The sequence below is a fragment of the Phalaenopsis equestris genome, unplaced genomic scaffold (genome assembly GCF_001263595.1).
Source record: "Phalaenopsis equestris unplaced genomic scaffold, ASM126359v1 Scaffold000352, whole genome shotgun sequence".
NCBI lineage: Eukaryota > Viridiplantae > Streptophyta > Magnoliopsida > Asparagales > Orchidaceae > Phalaenopsis > Phalaenopsis equestris.
Window position 1 is genome coordinate 270,470 of NW_018164794.1, and position 22,617 is coordinate 293,086.

Consider the following 22,617-nt stretch of genomic DNA (forward strand, 5'->3'; position numbering starts at 1 on the left):
AAAACTTATCTCAAATCTTCCACCAAACTCTTGAAGTTCCTTTGAATCTCTTCTCTTTTACAACACTCTCAAAATAAACTAAAAACAAAAAGGATAAAGTAAATTTATGTGGTGCCTGAAAATCTCTCCAAAACTATCTCTCAAAACTCCTCAGGACTCCTCTTCAAACTCTTTTCAGAACTTCCAGGCCCCCCCCTCAAATGTCTCAACTTCTTTCTTTTATAAATTTCCCAAGAGGTGCCTTGGAAATTCTTCAAAATGTATCCAAATTCGATGTATTCTCCATGGGATGCCTCCTTTTACTCTCATTTCACAAATCTTTTAATAATATTTTTGTTCCTAGTGGTCATAACTACCCTCTTTAGTCAATAGGTGTCTCAAATGTCTCTTCAAAATTCGATCAAATGAAGAAAACAACCAAATAACTGCCTCTGACGCTTAAGCACGGAGTCTCTGGAGCTTAGGCTCGGTCTTCTCTGTTTCACCGACGCTTAAGCACCAGATCTGGCGCTTAGGCGCCAAAACACTTTTTCACCATTTTCATATTTTTGCTCCAAATTTGATCCTTTTTCACTTCTTTAAGTGATTCTTTTTCACTCTTTTTAGCATTTTTCAACTCTTTACTTATACTTGAAAGAAAAACACACAAATATCGAAAAACACACAAATATCTCTTTCATTAAAGCGCAATATCTCAAAAATAGGTATAAAAATGAGTCTAAAAATATTATATATTTTAGGTGTATCAGTATACATCACTCAATATATCTCCTACTAAAATTTAACATCTATTACAATATTAAAAGACTATTAGATTGCTAATTCCATTAAAAATAAACTAAAAATTTTAAGAAAAATATTATCAAATATGTCAAAGTCATGAATTTGCCATCAAGAATATAAATTGCTCATAGAAAAAATTAAAGGTTGATCTGATTAGGCTATTGACAATAATAAATCAATTATGATATATTCAAGGAATTCAAATAATTATTGAAGATCCACTATTATCCATTTAAGATAAGAGTCATTGTAGAAAATATTTCATATAATGTGCTTTATCACTTTTGATGAATATAACTTAGAGAAGATTCAAATGTCGTATCAAGACCTATTCTTCATTAATGCAATAATTGAAAGCCCATATTATAATATCAAAAGAATTTTGATTGATAATGAAATCTCTAATGATATTTTATTCTTGATAATTTTTTTATTCCAAGTCTAAACATTATGTGGTCTTTATAATTGAACAATGAGGATAGAAAAAATAATCACTCTCTCAATTGAGCTTTAAAATGTTTTTTTTAAATAATCAACATCTCTATTATTCTTTAAAAAAATTAATTTGAAAGGAGACCTACTCAATCTAATTCATAATAGGTATATCTTATGAATAAACATATAATTTCATCATTGGGAGACCCTTCCAAACAATCTTCAATAATATTACCTTTATGTCATACATGGAGATAAAGTTTCCAAATTCCTAATTCATATGAGAGATACATTATCCTACTTGATTAGCAAATGTCATCATGGTCCATAAAGGCTAACAAAACTTATGGAATGTATTAGATTACATTATCTTGAATAAATTTTATCTAAGAGATAGTTTTTCTCCCTTAAACATATCAACTTTCTAACATCATATTTGGGCATCCAACTTTGTCCATTGGACAGTTACTCTGATTTTAATCAAATAAAAATGAATCTTACGGATGAAAAAGCCACTTCTTTTCAAATTAATAAAAATTTATAATATTATCGAAGTATTCCTTTTCAGAATGTTAGTACTATCTACCGACATCTTATGAATAATGTTTTCAAATATTTCACAGGCATGCCATAAAAGCATATGTTGATGATATATTAATAAAAAACTTAAAATATCACAATATATATTCTACCTATGATAATATCTCCACCTCCTATAATCATATAAAATATAACTGAACCTAGGAAAATGTACCTTTGAGGTCATAAAAGGTATATCGTTTGAATTCACAGTCACTAATTATGGGACTAAAGCTAATCCTAATAAGATTAAAGTATTTGATGATACAACACCCCAAAAGAATTTTAAAGTGATGCAACACTTGAATGAACAAATATCAACTTTGTATTGCTTTCTAACTCAACATGGAAATAAATCTTTATCATTTTTTGATATATTGAAAGGTGCCCATAATATTGGCTTTCAACGGCATCTAAGTGTCAGACTATATTTAAACAAATCAAGAAATTTATAGCTTTATCGCCTCTAATGTTGAAATCAATCAAATAAGATATATTGTATATGTGTCTCATTGTCTCATCTCATTCAATAAGCTCAGTTCTAATATAGGAGGAGAATGTGGTATTGTGACATCTCCATTATATTAGTAAGATCTTCGTTTACTTAGATCGGTGTATCATTGTTACATAAAATAACTTTGGTCGTAGTGATTTGGCAACAAAAAATATAATTGTGTTTGTAAGTACATGTTATCGTTGTACACTCATCTTTCATTAAGAAACATCTTAAGAACTACTGGAGTTTGACATTTGTTTTTATCCAAGTCCATACATCAAGTCAAGGACGCTAATCAAATTTATCGTCGAATGCATTATCCCTACCTTAATCGATCCACCTACAATCCTCATTACATAGTTGAATAATATGCATTGGTCGAGCTTTCAAAAGCTCTAATGTTGGGCCCACTACAAGAAAAAAACCAAATAACGTCTGAAATTGTGCTGGAACATGCCCAACGTAAATATTTTTGTCATATCTACATCTAATCTTCAACGGGAATTATCACTAACTAATTTGGTATCATTGCATGTCAAAGCAGACATTTTGTGTCAAAATTAATAGCAACATTATTGATCTTTATCTTTATCATGTAATAGTAGCATAAATGTGTTCGATAAATTTGACATGAATTACCCACCTACAATCCTCATTACATAGTTGAATAATATACATTGGTGGAGCTTTCAAAAGCTCTAATGTTGGGCCCACTACAAGAAAAAAACCAAATAACGTCTGAAATTGTGCTGGAACATGCCCAACGTAAATATTTTTTTCATATCTGCATCTAATCTTCAACGGGAATTATCACTAACTAATTTGGTGTCATTGCATGTTGAAGCAGACATTTTGTGTCGAAATTAACAGCAACATTAGTGATCTTTATCTTTATCATGTAATAGTAGCATAAATGTGTTCGATAAATTTGATATGAATTACTTTGTGTCGAATATTTTTTATCTAAATTTGATGTCAAGCTCTTAAAATCTAAACTCTTGCTTGTTAGACTCATTCACGCTCTCCACTATTCAATTAGCTCTCTAGAGAAACTGTAGCTCTCTATGATTGTTCTTCACTGACGATCGTCCAATGACCCAATGCTATCGTTTATGATGGGCAACCTCGCCACTCCGATTAATCCTCCTATCCTAGTTTTTTTCCGACAAAATTTTCTTTTTCTCCTCCTCATTTCAAATTTTCTCGAATATTTTGTTTACTCTTTTGTTGATTTCTTCCATTTTTTTCTTTAATTTTAGGTATTAGAGTTTAGACATGCCACATGTGGTGTTGGCTGCGAGTAAGACTTAGGGTTACTAGGAATTAGTAAATATGTTTATTTCATCCTCTCCATGGACATAGTAAATTAGGATATAAGCCGATTTGAAGCCAAAATTTTGGCCTTTAAATCCCAATATTCATAAATTCATATTAATCTTGCATTTTTACATTTTGCTAGGGAGTTTTGAGTAAATCCATTTCTGTCTGTGTGAATTTATGTGAGTGTATATGTGTTTATGTTTATATGTGTGCGATGCGTGCGTGCAATTGTCGTGCAATTGTTTATATGTTTGTGTATTTATGTGAATGTTTGTGTATATGTGTTTTGTGTGTATATATATGTGTTTATGCATGCATATATATATATATATATCTCTCTCTCTCTCTCTCTCTCTCTCTCTCTCTCTCTCTCTTTATGTGAGTGTATATGAAAACGTGTTTATGTGTAAATGTGTTAATTTGTGTGTGTGTGTCTGCTTATCTACACTTATATATCTATGTATGTGTGTGTGTCTATATTTATGTGTGGCTTCGTGTGTGAACATACATATTTATGTTTGTGTGTGTATTTATATAATTATATGTATGTGTATATATTTATGTATGTATGAATGTTTGGATGCATTAGTAATCGTGGATATAACAATGGCCTTCGACTTATCTCAATGTGTTCATATTAGTAAAAAACTTTGATTTTCTATAATTTACTTACATTTTTAATATAAATATTATTATTCTTTGATTTTAATTATGTGGGATGACTACATTTAAAACACATAGAGCTAGATACAAAGATAAAACTCGACAGTTGCTAGTAGTAGTTGTAGTTAGCTTGCTCATGACCAATCTGACTACGATATTTGGAGGCAGGCTGCTGGGAAGAAGAAGGTGAGGGTATACAAACTGGGCATAAAGAGTATTGAATTCGAGGCCAAGCACTCTTGATCTACTCAGGTTCCGAGATTATCGTTATCAGATCATTACAAACTGCAATATGGATGCCCTGTACAGGTTTATGTTTTTTTCTTCCTTTGGTATTTGGACATGGTATTCTGCATATATGTTTTCAATTTATATTTTACAAATTTATGTTTGATTGAAAATTTAGTAGCTTTTGTGTAATTTATGGTAATTCTATTAATTTTCATTGGATGGAAAACTTATTAGATTTTGGGTAATTTATGATAATTCTATTTATTTATATTATCGACATATGTTTATAAAACTTGTTGTATTGTTGATGAGTAAATGTTGGATGAAAACTCATATTTACTTACATTTTTAATGCAAGAAGTTAACTATTCTTTGATTTTAATTATGTGTGATAATTATGAATACATTCAAAACACGTAGAGCCGACCCAAAGATAAAACCCGACAACTGCTAGTAGTAGTAGCAGTCAGTCAGCTCATAAGTCATGACCAATTGATTAAGAGATTTTGAGGCAGGCTACTGGAAAGAAGGGGAGGGTATACTGACTGGGGGTAAAGAGTGTTGAATTTGAGGCCGAGCACTCCTGTTATGTTCAGGATCCGAGATCATCATTATCGGACCATGATGAACATGTCGCTGGTATGATTGAGAAGTAATGTGAGCTATGTGACATGCAATACAGAGTCGAGGCCACTCATGCAGCTAGGGCAGGTTGTAGATCACCGTGACAAGTGACATCTAAGTTCATAGCACTAGGGTATGACTGAGATGAGGATTCCCAGTAGAGGTTTATATTTTTTTCTTCTTTGGTATTTGAATAATATATTTTGCATATATATTTTCAATTTACATTTTATAAATTCTTGTTTGATTGAAAACTTAGTAGATTTTGTGTAATTTATGATAATTCTATTTATTTTCATTGGATGAAAAACTGTAGATTTTGTGTAATTTATGATCATTCTATTTATTTTCAATATTGATATATGTTTGTGCAATTTGTTGTGTTGCGGATGAATAAATGTTGGATTGACACACATTATGTTTGTACAATTTATTGCTTGCAGGTGTAAAAAATATTATTATTATTTATTATTTTTAAAATTTATTATAGATTTGCTTCAGGTTTGTGTTCGATTTTTCTGACACACAATAATAGTGTTGGCCAAGTTCTGATGTTAAGTCTGCATCACATCAAATCAGGCTTTTTTTCTGTATTTAAATTTGACGTCCATAAAAATTTTGTCGCAACTTTCTAACAGTGAACGTTTCGAACACAAACATTAGCATCGACAATTCTCGACGCTAATTGACTTTAAGACTCATGTTTTTGTGTCAGACATTTTGTCGGTGCATCGACAATGAGGTTTTGTGTCGGACTTTTGTTATATTACCCGCAGAAACGTCTGACGCTAAATCCATCGACAATGAGGTTTTGTGTCAGACTTTTGTTATATTACCCGCAGAAACGTCTGACGCTAATCTACAAAATTCCTTCGATGGCCTTTGTTTCTACGTATCATCGCCAATATGATACCTTAGAGTATGGACTCTAAGAATGAGGATCTCACTGCAGGGCTGAGAAGTGTCATTAATTGTTAATTTTAAAACTTGATAATTCATGCTAACTCTCAACTTGTGTCTTTTATGATCGAGAGAGATTTATATAGCAATGATTCATAATTAGCATAACACATTTTCTCAGTAAGGTTACTTCACAGTACCAAGAAACATTAAATTACCCATTTACATTGCATGACAAAATTATAGCAGCACATATCTTGATAGAAAGCTGAGAAACACGACGAATGAAGTCTCTCGTTAAGTTGTGACAGAACCAGTCAACACACCAAGTTAGATAATCAAGAAAATTAATGTCAGAGTTAGGATATCGTCACAGGACTATCAAGTTGTTTGCCTAATCAGTGGGTCGAATAACACAGAGGCCAAATGAGTGACTCCCAAAGGGAGGACCGAACAAAGGACATCTTATCGCTCGACAAACGAGGCTAACAAACCAGTACCTGAGAAGAACTCATGGGAATACTTGACCGATGAACTCTCGTATCATCTTCATGTGATTTGGCCTGTGATCACCGAGCCGACAAGTGCAGGCCGATGGATAATAAGCATGCTACCTTCATCCAGTAATTATTTATTAACATAATCAAATGTACCGTAAATGATAATTATGCCCTTACATTTCTGTTACACAGGAATGGACCTATAGGTAGCAATGTAGCCAATGTGCATCATATATCTATAAATAGGATGGCATTTTATGGGAAGAGACTTTGAACCCCTTTTTTTTTAATGTTCACATTGCTTGATCACTCATCTTACTTGCTCCATTCCTTCCTTGGGTGTGATTCTCGGATAGTTTTGGGTTCAACACACATGAATAATTTGCCACTAAACCTGCAGGAAAGCTTCTAGTCCAACAGAGAGGCAACAACCACAAGCGAGATTTCACATGTAGAGGACTAACTTAATATTTATTTTCAATGAATAGGATAAGAATATGATAAGATTCAATCATCAATCATTATTAACAAGCAATTTATTGTGCTTGTGATGGTTTAGGGTGCTGATAAAAACGGTCTGCCAACATGTTTTGGTTTAAATATCCTTCCTTATTTGTTTAAATTCCGGTTGCATAAGTCTCGTGGGTGGAGACTTTAATCTGCTTGAAGTTGTAGCTGCCAATTAAATAAGTAAAATTGAAACGGCAAGAAAATTCTTAAGTTACAACAAAGGTAGGTTCATTCCCGGGAAAAAATGAATATGAATGACAGTGCGTAAAATTCTTAAGTTACAACATAGGTAGGTTCATTCCCGGGAAAAAATGAATATGAATGATGGACTAATATATAGCCTAACAAAGCAAGCAGCAGCCGTTCATTAATACATAATACATAGACATAGTAAATAGAAGTGGAAAACAAAAACAGCACCAAGTACCGGCCGCAACAGCAATTGCTCAGAGGACTAACTACCTAATCATTCAAATGCTCATTGTTCAAAGGCTCACGCCACTCATTGGGCTTCTCGGAACATTAATTTCAGCAATAGCCATTTCTATCTTCTCCTTCAATGCCTCGCCATTGGTCTCCTCATTAGTCTGCAAAATATATAACAGCATTTTTTTTCTTACCTTTAATAATAGAGGAAAAACTTTGGTTATTTGTATTGCAATATTGCGATATATATATATATATATATATTAAAATTAATGGCAATAGACTATTATACGAGCCTCCAGTCACCTCTAATGTGCCTAACAATTCGAGCAACACCAACAATGTCAGAGGGCATTTGAACTCCCGACCTAAGGAGTCTTATACCGTGCATGTCAACCAACAGATTGGGGTACGTGACACACAAACACACAAACACACACACAGATATATATATATATATATTATCCACAGTAAGTTATTGCGTGTGATTAGTATGGTTTAAACTGTTAAGGTATTTGTTGTTAAAAATAATTTCGGGATAATTGTAATAAAGAATTAAATTTATTGGATGACGATGCAGCTATTAATTTAAACATGATTATGAACTACTAAATATAACAATTAAATGATTGCAGATTTGATGCCGTGTTCACACTTCTCAGTAGCAACGGAAGTCAATCGCGCGTTTTTGGCACGCGCATCTCGTGCGTTTTTAGTTCCACCTACACGTGTCAAAATTAATCTTTACAGAGGGAGAAACGTGACAATTAAGGTCAACGTTTCATACCGCTTTCAACACCTGACAATGACGCTGTGTTTGCGCCCTAAATCGCCTTGTTTTATTCAATGAATAGTATGAATATTTTTTACCTGTCGATTCATTTAAAAAAAAATCGGGCAATATCAGAAGTGAATTGAAAAAAAATCATATTATTCATACCGCGGTATATATATCATTCATATAAAAAAAATCATATTCACGGTATATATATCATTCATATAAAAAAAATCATATTATTTCACAGAAGTGAATTGAAAATACTTATAATAATAATAATAATAATTTTTTTCTCAAGCTTTGTTGGAGCTATTGCTAATTTATCATCAAAATTTTTAATGTATATCACATTTATTCATGATATAGATACAGTGGTTGAGGGTATTATTTCTCATCGTGTGATTGTAGATTCAAATCTCACATATTATGCATAAAAAATATATATATAGTGATTAAAATCCAAGATGATGGGATGAACGTGGCACATATTAATATCAATATTAATGGGTCAATTTGGATTAAATAAACAAGGAATTAAATTTTTAAGAAAATATTAATTACCTCAATGAAGAGAGTGTGAAGGAGACTGCCAGAGACAGAGGTGAAGCTGGCGGTGATGATCTTGACATTGAGAGACTCAAAAATCTCACAAACTTTCATCATTGCGTGTCTCTTCCTGCTGCAACTGATGCTCACAGCCAAAGTCCTTTCTCCCACCGCACACACGCTCAGCTGCATGCGCCCATTCCATCATATTATATAAATATTATCCATAAAAATGTACACATAATAATGCAATTTAGATTAATTAATTACCTCCATGGCATCGATTGGTCGTCCGCCAGGTGAGCTTGGTGATGTCTTCCTCTTCTTCCTCACAATTTCATCGCTAATGGAGGAACTGATTATCTTTCCTCCTGATCTATGGCATGACTCCATCTCTCCAACCTCTGCCACCAATTTTTTCTCCTCCTTCTGCAGCTGCTGTATGTACTCAATCGCGTCTTTAACGATCGACGCCTTGTCCATCTTCGAGTAATCAATCAATCCAAACGTTATGGTTAATTTAAAATGAAAAAAAAAAGGGGGGGGGAATTTTGAGGTTTAGAGAGAGACACACCTTGGTGATATTTGGAACAACGCTGCGGAGAGCATAGAGCCTCTCATTGAGCTTCTTGCGGCGGTTCCTCTCCATGACAATGTTCTTTGCTGCTGCAGAGGACGAGGAAGGGGAGGTGGCACATTCCGGCGAGCTCGAGTCATAGGAGGATAAATGTTCGTCAAGTCCACCCCAGCTGATCGTTCAGTAACACAATTTCATTAATTCATATTTTAATCAATCGAAATTCACTTTCATTTTGATGGAGATTTATTTGATTGATTAAGACCAGCGTTCAAATGAAGTTAATTAATAACTAACTAGAAAGGAAAGGTTCCCCTGTTTCCTGCTTGCTCTGCAATGATGGAACCAGGAAACAGAGGAGAGAAAATTAATTAGTTAAAGAAGTGCGGTTGGAAAATTATAGATCATTGATTGTGTGGTTAATTAATTTATTTTACAAAATTTATGAAATAAAAAGGGAATCCCAATCTCATTGATCCGGTGGAAAAGGAGGCAGCCGGCTGTGGAAGAAGTGAGAGGTCCCTTTCCAAGAGAATATTCAATGGGGCCGGAAAGTCCCCTGAAGCCATAACACACATGTTCGAATGAACTAATAACTAAATAATTACCGTTGGTTGAGAGGAGAGGAGAGAGAGAGGAGAGACAGAATACTGTTAAATCACCTATTGAGTTCTTCGCCGTCCAGGAACAACTTGGTGTCCCAGTAGTGATCGTAGTCGGCATCCATGTCATCCATGGTAGGAAGGAAGAAGCTGCTTGATCGATTATTGCAGCAGCTGTCGGCAGCTTAGAGATTATTTATAATACAGAGCAGCAGCAGAAGAAGAAAGAAGAATTAAAGAAGTGGCGTGGCTTAATTAGTTGGTCTGTGGTTCCGCGTAAGACCAAATAGCACGTGTTTAATGCGAAAGTCGGACTCCTACTACCACTTACGACTACTTTAGCACGTGTTTTTACAGCACCCCAAAAATTAATTTTTAAGCTACGAGTTAAAGCACGTGTTTAAACTTAATTTCTTTTCTGATTTCGGATTTACAAAAAGATTTTTAAAATTATAATAGTATTTTTGCTCACCCTCCACGAATTTTATATCAGCAATTCAATATTATTTTAAAAAAAAACTAAAGATTATTTAAACAAAATGAATTGGCTATAATTTCACTAAATATTGCTAGCCAGATCATAAATTTTAGTGAATACATATAGCTTAACCATGTAATGAATACAGAGTCCATATTTTTATCAACCATATTTGAATTAAATAAAAAAAAAACTATATTCTCTTGAATACTTAGAAAAAGGTATGCATTGGTACTCAGCAACACAATGCACGGTACTATCATGAACCCATTATAACAAAATATTGTACCTCCTCACAATTCATGTCATAAAAAACATATTTTTATCACTCACTCAAATACATTTGATACGTATTTCACTCAACGCTCTATATTAAGTAGTATGAAAAATAAATGAGAACTATTAGAATCTAACATCCGACTCTCTTATTCTCATGCCTACATGAGAATAAATGACTAACTCTTATTCTGACTACATTGTGCGCATTTCAAAAGACTTTTCTGCATGAGCCTTTTTGTTTTTTTTAACTATTATTTCGAAATTATAGAGAATTTTGTTATAATAAACATCATCTCATGTATTGAAAAATGCTTTGGACAAATTATATACAGCTCGGCCATTACTTATTTCTAAGAGCAATATGATAATATCTATCATCAAACGACATTGAAGCAAGCAGCCAACATAGCTTGGTTCCCTGAAAGCTTGCTATTAAAGATATATATATAAACATTCAACCGTTACAACAACATCAAAAGGAAGGAAAAAAATAAACAGATGAACAAAAAGAGCAGCTTCTCCCTAGGAGCTAAAGCATGTTGTAGGCTTTGGTAGTCCTGCACTCCTGCTGTAGTATAAGGAGAAGTAGATTACTATAATTCATTAAGGATGAAGGCATGGAGAAGGCCTTGGGCAGTGCGAGTCTGTTTTTGAGATCCCGATATAACAACGGTTCCTTCATGTGTTCCCGGTTTTGGATCATGGATTGTCACGTTGGCTCCAGATACCTGATTATTCATCAAACATATATCATCCACATTCATCCTATATAATAGCTTCTGCAATAAATAGGTGGTTGATGTTTTAAAAAATTAAATTAAATTAAATTAAAGATGAATATACGGAGATAATTATACAAGTTTATTTGAAATAAGGAAATTAACCAAAAGGGACAAGCAAATCACTTTAAGCTTAAAATAAGAAAATCATTTGATAATCATTCAAAATTTAACAGAGTAAAAATTGGAATTGACATTAATCACTTGGCGCTCTACTCAAATCAAATATGAACCAAAATCAAAATATCTAATTTTTACTTTAGACCTTTATTCAAAGCCAAAAAAATATGACACAAGGAATGGGAAAGGTCCGGAACAAATCAATAGAACTAAAGTTTAGTAAGGATACTTTGTGCAAGAATACATGAGAAAATTCAAATGTTAAACAATCCCTTTGGAAGTGAATCTTTCAAGTACCCATGCAGAATTCCAAAGTTCCTGCAAATGCTTATCTAATAAAACTTGTGTGGTTCGAATCAAAAAAACTATTTGGATCATGGATTGTCACGTTGGTACTATTTAAATTCATGTAAAAACTCTTTTTGTTCTCTCTGTCAGTTTTTTCTTTTATTTATATGTGTCGGGTCTTCATATAACAATAGGAAGTTAATATATCACTCTATAACTATGAATTTACCGGCATGCAACAAGACTACTTAAAATTTAATTAATATAAATAAGGTCGATATAATCTAGATAAATATGATAAGACATCACAACATTATAAATTATTAAAATATAAAACAAAGGGAGTGTTGTCAACATAACTTCCTCTAAGGGAGTAGCGGAGTACATTGGGGAAGTAGGGCAACCCGACAGCTTTGAAGGAAGACCAACAATAGAGGTTGTGTGCCAAAAAATATGATGTCAATGTCCTTAAAACCCCTCTTTTATGTTGTAAAACTGTTCAATAACTTAGGATATATATATATTTATATATTCATCGTCTTTGACAACAACTCCTGAAAATAGGGAGGCAACTCATAAGTTAACAAAAAATTATCTTAATCATGCATGAATTTTGATGCACGTTGAAACCGAGATCTCCATGTCAATCAGGAATGACGGAAATCAAGCAGCTAAATTAGAAATTTTTTATAATTAGGAGCTTCCTTATTTAAATTATTTTCAATTTATTTATTCTGATTTATTTCTCCGTTAGTTGAATATTTAGATTATGAATATGCATCATTAAGTTAGCTAAAATATATTATACATAATATTTTGTATCTAAAATAGATTGTAAGATAATTATTTAATGGAATGAAAACAAAGGGAAAAAACATCAAGCCTATTCAGGATTCAGCCTATTCACGCAAAATATTGACATGGTATCAGAGCTAAATTTTTGCCCTAAGCACTCATAATCGTTGGAGAACCGTCAAGACTCATTTCCCGTCGGTCTTCTTGCGGGAAGTAAGGAACTATTTCTTTGTCTTGATTCGCCCATCTGACAAAACGCCTCGCAATTGAAGCAGACACGACTCTGCACGCTCCGCCTTGGAATCGTTCAGAGGGATCTTTATCTGTTGCGACTGCTTCGCCCGTTTACTCGTCTGGTGAACCCGACGTGAATCGCTTGTCTGCTATATCTAAACCATCATTTGCTTCGTTTGGTTCGCCTAAACCCTTGTATGCCTCGTCTGGACTACTCGACTGCTTCGGCGGCTTAGTCTGCTCTGGTCGACTGCATTGGCGGCTTTGTCTAGGCTACTCGCCTGCTAGTCTACTCGCCTGAACTGCTTCGCCTGCTCATTTGGCTCGCTCGATCAGGCGGTTCGGTCTCCTGGATTGCTTCGCTTGCTTCGCTTGATCGTCTGCTTGACTGTTCGGTCGATTAATCGCTTCTGCTTGGTTCCGTCTCCCATGTTTGGTTCTAGTTGCGATCTGCGATATTGTCCGTTTGTTGTCTTGTCCGCAACCTGCGATATTGTCCGCTTCTGCTTCAGCAGCTTCGGCTTTATCTTTAACTTCGGTACTCAAGGAAAGTTGATGTATTTCAGCGCTGAGATCCTTCCTAGACCTTTCGGCACTCAAGGATCGTAGGCTTAAGCTCAGATTCCTCTCCTTCGGTCTCAAGCCGAATGTAAGGCAGTGCATGATCTTTTGGTTCTTTTTTGTTTTCTTTAGATTTTTTTTTTTATCTCTTAGGTTGATTTAGATCAATGATTTGGAATTCTTGTCGTCCAGAATCTCTCATCATCGCTCGACGTCTGATTATTTCTTCGCCTACATCATCTTTGTTCTACTTTGTCTTCCTCTTCGACTCGACTGGTCTTGACAGAGCCTCTCCTTCGTTCGAACTCCACCCGCAGTGACTCCCACTTCTTTGTCACCTTCATCTGCATGCCAACGAGAAAGTCACTTTTTTTATTTGCACGCCCGATCTCGGCTTCAGCACTTTTGCCGTGAAGTTCAGGGAACAAATCGTCCTCGTAGTCGCTGAAAGAATCAATAGCATTTGGATCGTATAACAGGATGCGGATCCTACTTGTGGGCTACGATATGTAGCATTTGGATCGTGTACTGGATCCTTCTTGTGGGCTATGATTGGTAGCATTTGGATCGTGCAACTGGATGTGAATCATTCTTGTGGCTATAATTCAAATTTCTGGACAGCAACGATAGAAGATTTCTTGCTTTTCTTTGCTCAAATCATATTATGGTTTAAGAGTTGTCTCTAAGGCTTCGACATTCTCGGCTTCGACACACACTCCTTGAAAATTGTTAGTCCCGACAAAGTTTATTGTTGACAAATTGATGCTTCCTGATCAGCCAGCATCAATTTGAGAGGGGATGTCAATCACGAAAGACAGAAATCAGGCAACTAAATTAAATTTTTTTTATAATTAGGAGTTTTCTTATTTAAATTATTTCCAATTTCTTTATTCTGATTTATTTCCTTGTTAACTAAATATTTAGATTATGAATATGCATTATTAAGTTAGCTAAAATAGATTATACAGAATATTTCGTACATAAAATAGATTGTAAGATTATTATTTAATGGAATGAAAGCAAAGGGAAAAGGCATCGAGCCTATTCAGGATTCAGCCTATTTTTCTCAAAACTTTGACACTCCAAATATTTAATCATCTATATTCCAATTCAAATGAAGTGTTTTGATAAGATGAGTCGGCCAACATCAAACATAACTTGATCAGAGATATATTTTAGAGGATTGTTGGAAAAAGGCCCTAAAGACAGAAAGCATAGTAAGAATATGTGGGCTCGCTTGGACTCAAATTTAACATCAAATATAACTCAATCATGCACTTAAAACATACTAAAATATTTATGATATATTTTATGGGATCAAATAATCTCCAATTAAGACAAGTTTATAGCAAAATAGAGTGTATCAATGAGAAGAATTAAATGAGTCCACAATCGTTTAATTCTGACATCACTAAGGCACTAAAATGCCCCTAAAACTCATTCGACCAGGGCAAAATATTTTGGGTCGTCCAATATTGCGGTTCGGATTCTAATAGCATTACGAAGGATGACACTCCCAAAAGCTATAAATAAAAGTCAGCTCTCTTCATGAGAGGGGATGAGAATGCTGAAGGAGTTCTAAGCTCTTGAGGGTTCCCGAGATTCACCGCCGCTGTCATCAGGTTCGCCATCGTCGAACCATCATTACTCGAACACCACTGTCGTCCTTATCAGACAACCATCGTTTCCACCAGATCTCGAGCCGACGTCATTGCCCAGCCACGACTGTCATCATTGTCAGACCACTACAGTGTGGTTGTCACCGCTGTCGGACCACCATTGCCCGATCACCATTGTCATTGCCACCAAAACAACATAGTCTGGCAGTCGCCAACACCGGACCACCACTGCCCGACCATCACCATCGTTGCCATCGAACCACCACCCTCGGGTCATTGCTATTGAAAAACCACTGTCAGCCATCGCTGTTGGACCACCACCTTTTGGCTGCTGCTACCAACGAAATTGTAATATGAAGCAGCTCATAAGTTGTTAGTACGGACCTTTTCTCAGGGGTTGTGCCCCAATTTTTTCTCAATATTCATTTGAAGATATCAGTTTTGAGACAAGAACGTCGTAAAAAATCCCAGAGACCAAAAGGTGTCGAAAATGGGTTGGACAAAAAATCGTCATCAGCGGCAATGACACTGTGTGTGCGCATGTGTGCCCGCATGCACTTGCAGGCCTACAAATGCGAGTGTGCGTAGGGGCAGACGTGTGTGCCCGTGCCCGCAATGACAAGTGTGAGCTGGCACGAGAGTGCATGTGCATGCATGCACACATGTTGATTGCCCACATTTACGCACTTACCCTAATTGCACGTGTACGTGTTGATTACGGGCATCCTCGCGCACTAAGTGCGAAATTTTGGGATTTTTGGTTTTTCTTTTTTTTTTTTTTTTGAGGTGTTTTCCTTTTTGTGCTAATTTAAAAAATTAAAAATTCTTCTTATATTCTGCATTTTTTCCGCCAAAAATTCCCTCCTAGTCCCTCTTCCTTGACTATATAAATATCCCTTTGGTGTTGAGAGAGCACCACACTGTGCAATACTTGTGTTCCCAACAACAGATTTTAATTTTCCATTGAAAATAGACACAGTTGGCCATATGCACTAGAGGAACCAAATTTGGAGGCAATCCGCAGTCCTATGATGAGGCACCTGTCTTTCCTTGAAAGAGCTGTTAACTGCCCTCATAGGACAAACCATATTTGAAAGTGCTTAAGGGTCATAGTACTATACAATGAGGCAAATATCTTCCTTTTAAAGAGGTGTTAACTACCCATATCGGACAGACCTAGTTTGGAGGCGCAAGTCTCCTAGTGTACAAAATATTATTATTCTTTTAATATACATAGACAATGAGTATAACCTTCTTACCTCACTGTGTATGTTTTATGAACAGTGTATGATTTGTTTGGCATTGTATATATCCAATAGAATTCATAGTCTTAGCAAATTTATAAAATCAAGCCCTTAGAAATTGTTTAAGACCATAAAGTGACTTTTTTAGTATACAAATCAAATTTTTATTTGAATCATTTTTCAGTCCTGATGGGATTTTCATATACACTACTTCCTCAAGGTATCCATTCAAAAACTCATTCTTCATATCAAGTTGATGCAATTCGCAGTCTCTATTCGCTGCTAAGAAAAGAACAACTCTTCTAGTGTCTATCTAATAAGACTGAGTGAAACATTTGACCACATTCGCTGCTAAGAAAAGAACAACTCTTCTAGTGCTTAACTTGGTCACTGAAGCAAAGGTCTCTTGATAGTCTATCTAATAAGACTGAGTGAAACATTTGACCACCAACTGAGCCTTGAACCTCTCAATATTCTCATTTGTTTTGGACTTCATATTGAACACTTGTTTGCACCCTACAGTTCTTCTATCTAGAGGAAGCTATATAAAAGTCCATGTGCTATTTAGATCAAGAGATTAAATCTCCACTTCAACTGTCTTTTTTTCATTCTAGAGTTTGAAATGCTTCATGAATTCACTTGAGTATATGCACACTATCAAAGATTAGATATAAAAGCTTTATAGATTGATAATAGCTACCCATATGCAACGGAAACTAGGATAGGAAAATTTATGCAACTTTCAGTCTTCCCCACTGAATTCCACCTCCCTTGGAACTTCATAAGCGTGTGAATTCAAGTTTGGTTATGAATAATTATGTGATTGTATATTGTCTTTATCCTGCTCAGTGGATTTCTTTCTCATGTTATACGCACGAAGTTCCTTATTGTTAATCTCAGGTTGGATGTTCTCAACAGGTGAAACTTGGGAGACATTATGGTTAAAGGGAAGAAGAATAGATTGTGGTGACTATAGATCAGTGTGCAAATCCAGAGTACTGTAGGGAAAGAGGGTTGGTTGTGATGACTATAGATCGGTGTGGGTATCCAGAGTAGTATCCCAAGTTTATTCACCCAGACTCTTAGCCTAAATATCGGATTTAGGGTAGTAGGGTTAGTTTTCAAAGAAAGTAACATCCACGAAATTATAGTATTTTTTATAATGACAGAATATCACTTGTACCCATTTTATTAGAAGCATACCCAAAGAAGATACATTTGATGAATTTTAGGTCAAGCTTTGTGCAGTTTGATTGGTGAATGTGACCAAAAGAAAAAGTAAAATATTATTAGAGGACGATTGGATGAGAAAGCTCTGACCTTAGGGTATTTTTCAATCGCAATATTGAGATGAGTTTTGAATCCAAGAACCCTGTTTTGCATTCTATTAATGTGGTAGGTGTTTGTAAGCATGACATCTCTCGAGAAAATTTTTTGTACATTATGAAAAAGAATTATAAACAAAGATACCTCTAGAAGATGACTATTTTTTCTCTCACTTATCCCATTTTATTGTGTAGTTTCAACAGAGGAACTCACATGGATAATACAATTCTTTACAAGGTAGAGACCAAGGATAGAGTTGAAGCATTCATTTACATTATTAGTTTTGAGAATCTGAATTTTGCATTGGAATTGAGTAAAAATCATATTATATGAAACGATTGATATATTTATGCAGCTTCAGATTTTTTTCCTTCATGAGGAATATACAAATGGTTCTAATGTGGTCATCAAAAAATGAGACAAACCATTCGGCTCGATTAATAATTTTTAATTTTGATGGGTCTCAAATTTAACCGTGATGAAATATAAAGAATGTGAGAGTTTGTACTGGAATGGATGATAGACATGACAAGTATGCTAAACCAATTTGCAGGTTTTACACTAATAAAACTTTGGTTTTAATTTAATAAAGAGATGAGGGTATAAATTTGCAACATAATGAAAATTGGGGTGACATAAACGACAATGTCATAATAAAAGTTTACCCTCAAGAGGAATATGCTGATGGACAAAACAAATTCAAGAATATGGAAAAGGGATGGTGAAGAAGACACTTGTGTGTTATGAGAAAAACTTTCCTTAAGCAGATATAGATCTTGATGCAATTCAACAGTATCAATCATCTTCCCCGAATCTCCACCTAGAATCCACAAAAATTAGAATTAAATTTAGTAAAACAGCTCAAATAAAGAGTATGTTTGTTGATTGAAAGTAAGTTGCAATCTAATTGGAAAACATATAGCACAGAAGAGAGCAAAATATATTTGGAGACTTTTACTTCTTTCCCAACAATCCTGCAGTAAGAACCATCTGCAAATCTAATAAATTTGGAGTCGGTGAACTCTTGCTAGTTAGTGAAAACATGAATATCTCCAGTCATGTGATCAGGAGCACCTGAATCTATTATTAAAGTCAAAAATCTTCCATTGTTAGTGATATAGGAGGACATGATATATTAGTGTCTCATCAAACTAGTAGGTTGCTCGGTTACGCTCGAAAGAAGTTTCTTCAAAACCTCCAGTTGTTTCTTGGTGAAGGAGCTAGGGTTGGCAACCCTTCAGAAGAGCTAGCGGCATAGGTCTTGTTATCTTGGTCTTTCCATTCTTGCCCAGGTTTCTAATCTGTGAGTTTTTCATGTAGTTTCCAGCACTTATCCTTCGTGTGACCAATTTTCTTGTAATGTTCTTCTTTGGCTTTAACTCATGGGAGAAATTTTTGTATAAGGCGAAGCTTATTTAGTTCTATCAGTCCAAGATGAATCCGCACTTCCTGTAACCATGAGTTTCCTCCTATTTTCTTCTCTTCTGACTTTCACAAAGGCTTCCCAAGTGTTAAGGAGAAGCTTCATCCCCATGATTCTTCCTCTGACCTTAACTAAGTTCTTATTTAGACCTAATAATTTGATCCTCTTCTTTTACACTATTATTTAATACAACATAGCATCTTGTGGGCACTTTCATATAAATGTATCATATATATATATAATATATTGTAACTAATACTTTTTAAGTGTGTTGAAGTATTGAGTCACACTCAACTCTTCTTGTCGGAGCTCGTGCAATTTAGTCTTGATCCCAAACAATTCTACAGTGTTTTCGTTATTGTAATAAGTCTTAGAAGCTGCTTCCAAATCTCATGTGTTGCCATATAAAAAAGAAAAAAATTCATCATCTATATGGTCATAGGATTGATCAACCGAGACATGACCATATGATCTTGGATTTTTCATAAACGATGGTTAGAATCAGCGAGCTTGGGAACTGTGCACTTTCCCATAAGATCTTTTTTTTTCCTTTTCCAAAAATATACATAAACATACAGTGGGACCATAGAAGGAAGTTATGGCCATTGAGTTTATGATTTGTGATAAAATGAGAGTTTTAGAATTGTTTGGAGAGAATTTTTTGTCTCTAATTCCGAACTAACCTCCAAAATAGAGCTCTACATCTTCATTTTGTACTTTGTCATAAGCCTTATGTGTGTTTAGTGTTGGAAAGAATTCCCAACTGATGAGTTGTTAACTTTAGCTATGAACAACTGGAAAACCTGGAAAGAATAAACAGGTTAGGAACTTCTAGAGGACCGGTAGGATTCTTGAGACTCCGCAGTATGCTCTGGAAGGAGCAGTTGGGTCGCTGGAAGTACGTCTTGCTGGTTAGACGGTGGTCTGCAGGAAAAGGTAGTAGAATCAGTGATGCCGGAGATGGGAGGGAAACAACGCTACAAAGATAGGAGGGAACCAGTGCTGCAGGAGATAGGCGTCAATCAGCGCTGCAGGAGATGGGAGTTAGCCAGCATTCGGCTAGAAAAAAGCAGGAGAACTGATATATGAAAGAAAGTACCAGAAGTTAACGTGGGGATCATGAGGTACATATGTGCGAACAATCGCAATTCATCAATGAGATTGCGGATTCTGGACAACCAAACAGTCGTGATTGCTAGCAAGGAGCCGACGGGATTGCAATCATGACTAAGACAGGTTTGCAGTAATGATTCTGACACTGGGAGAGGCTACAACGACATAAGGAGAATCTAGGGTTTGATTCTTAGCTCTGATACCATGAATAAAGGTGAAGAAAATCCTATTGTAATATTTCTCAATGTAAAATTACAACTCTTCTTCTTATATAATAAGGAACGGCTAGGCAAGCTTAATTACAACAAACACAACTTACCAAAGAAAAAGTAACTCAGCAAGAAAAGAAATATAACATAAATAAGAAGATCAAAAAAAGAATAAAATTAAAATAGGAAACTCAAAATTCCATAATTACCTACAAAGCCAACAAATAATTAGCTACCAGCATCAACTTCTTAATAAATTATGAATAAAATTTGACAAGATTGAACTGCTTGATGAGGGAGACAAACAAAAAAAACCTTGCCCAACAGAACCTATTCATGATTAGACGGAGTGTCACCGTGAATTTGAGGAATATAAACTCAGGAAAGACCAAACAACTATTAACTAGCAGAATGAAAATACATCATCGTTACTAGCGTTACTTATGTGGAATTGCTCATTTAGTTATCCTCCATTTCTTCAATGAAAATCCTAATATAAGATGCGCATACCTCTCTAATAAGGGCTAGATTATCATCACTCTCCCCATGCACAAATCCCATATAGTGTTCAGGAACTGCAATAGTCACAGTTCTGTTTGGTGAAATGGCAGCTTGAGTTGCACTGTACAACATGGCACCAACGTAAGATATTAAACTTAAAACAAGTTCATAGGCCGAGAGACAAAGCAAACCTTCCCGCAGCAAGTCCATCAGGGTCTCCACTCTGTAATATATCATAAAATAGTGAAAAGCTTCGAAGTATCATGAAGCCATCAACCACATGCTCTATATTACCCACAAAGTTACCTTATGAGTCCATAACTTTGGTGAAGAGGCAGGAAGGTTTCTTGTAGATTCAATTGAAGGATCCAGAACACGAGGAAAACCAACGGCAGCATACCGAACTGGAGGTGCATCATTTCTTGGCATAATAGGAGGCATTTCCAGTACAACAGAATGGTGCTGAGACATGCCGATATATGGATAATGCTTTGGTGGAAAGAAAGACTCCCGAATTCTGTTTGTGATATGAATCAATGCCTCCCTGACAGACTGAAAACTGCCACTCACCTGTCAAAAGGGATAAAATCATTACGCTTAGTAAACTTCAATGCTCTCCAGCATGCGACTATTACTTCAAAGAAATTTTTTCCTTTCACTGAATTTGAAACGGAGAGCTCTTCCATATATGACCTTGATAAGCGAATGAATAATGAATAATACACAGATGGACAGACCAATGAGCAGATACTTCACATATCCAATTTAAAGAGAGAGAACCTAACTTATTTATGTAATAGGATTCTAGGTATTACTCAGGTAATTCTTCCTTCGGGAAAAACTAATTATACAATGATTGATTACAAATTATTAACAAAACTTGTATAGATACACCTGTGAGAATAGGAAAAGGGATTGCCACAACCGGCAAGATGCATGAAAAAAAAAAATCCCTGCTAAGGATTCCCAAGCTGGATCCACCTGCTGCTAGTTCTATAAAATCCCAAGCTAGAACCGCCAACACTCCATCTTAAGTTGTAGAGTAGATATCCTTCATGTCCAACTTGAAGAAGATATTCAGAAATGCAGAGATCAAAAGTCCTTTAGTCAGAACATTAGCAAGCTGCGTGTGTTTGAACATATGAGATACATATCAATTCACATTATATCTGTCTTTAATGAAGTGTCGATAGATTTCAATGCATTTTGATTGTACTTTTAAACTTGTTTGAGTGCAATTTTGATTATCTATTTGTTGTTGCAGTATAACTTTATTAAAATTTCTCACTTTATTCTAAGTGAATTAGAATAACTTATACTAGTTCACATATTCTTTGGATCATTGTAAGAAATTCCACTTTAGCCCTATATCTAGAGACAACCAACTTCTTTTTGCCAAGGTTCAACAATCAGCAGCAAAAATTTTATTTATGAGAGATCTTGCTAAATCAACATTTGTGTATATCTCTAAGATTATTCTTATATTTCTAAATAAGATTTCATAATTTGGGGTTGCTTTGAGATATTGAAACATTTTATAAGAGTCTTATGAATGAACTTCTTTAGAGTGGTCTTGCATGAATTGGCTTATAACAATAACAACAGGTTATAACCAATCTTGTGTGGTCAAGCTTCCCAGTCAGCCTTTTATACCTTCCTTTTTCCAAATCTCGATTAT

General features: G+C 35.0%; 2 protein-coding genes across 3 annotated transcripts in view; both read right to left on the bottom strand.

Moving 5' to 3' along the window:
• Positions 1–7,307: 7,307 nt before the first annotated feature.
• LOC110026134 (transcription factor bHLH35) lies at positions 7,308–10,162 on the bottom strand. The gene is made up of 5 exons (XM_020726957.1): positions 10,031–10,162; positions 9,366–9,540; positions 9,062–9,274; positions 8,807–8,977; positions 7,308–7,628 (listed from the first exon to the last, which is right to left on the bottom strand). Exons 1-5 carry the CDS (start codon positions 10,102–10,104, stop codon positions 7,527–7,529), a joined length of 735 nt encoding a protein of 244 aa, XP_020582616.1. The 5' UTR covers positions 10,105–10,162; the 3' UTR covers positions 7,308–7,526.
• Positions 10,163–11,137: 975 nt separating this feature from the next.
• LOC110026112 (KH domain-containing protein HEN4-like) overlaps positions 11,138–22,617 on the bottom strand; it is a 31,362-nt gene continuing 19,882 nt past the window's right edge. The window contains exons 4-8 of one of the 2 annotated variants that reach the window (XM_020726910.1): positions 21,246–21,509; positions 21,131–21,162; positions 20,949–21,060; positions 18,452–18,513; positions 11,382–11,455 (exon numbers count right to left, since the gene is read on the bottom strand). In XM_020726910.1, coding sequence (XP_020582569.1) covers positions 18,493–18,513; positions 20,949–21,060; positions 21,131–21,162; positions 21,246–21,509 — 429 coding nt within the window. In that variant the 3' untranslated portion in view covers positions 11,382–11,455; positions 18,452–18,492. Of the gene's footprint in view, positions 11,456–18,451; positions 18,514–20,948; positions 21,061–21,130; positions 21,163–21,245; positions 21,510–22,617 lie in introns of both variants that reach the window. The other variant, XM_020726909.1, reaches the window with a different exon arrangement.

Coding starts and splice junctions, on each gene's coding strand:
- LOC110026134 (XM_020726957.1), bottom strand. CDS start 10,104: ATGGATGACATGGATGCCGACTACGATCACTACTGGGACACCAAGTTG. Junction 9,541..10,030: donor GACGGCGAAGAACTCAATAG/GTGATTTAACAG, acceptor CTGAACGATCAG/CTGGGGTGGACTTGACGAAC. Junction 8,978..9,061: donor GACCAATCGATGCCATGGAG/GTAATTAATTAA, acceptor GGGCGCATGCAG/CTGAGCGTGTGTGCGGTGGG.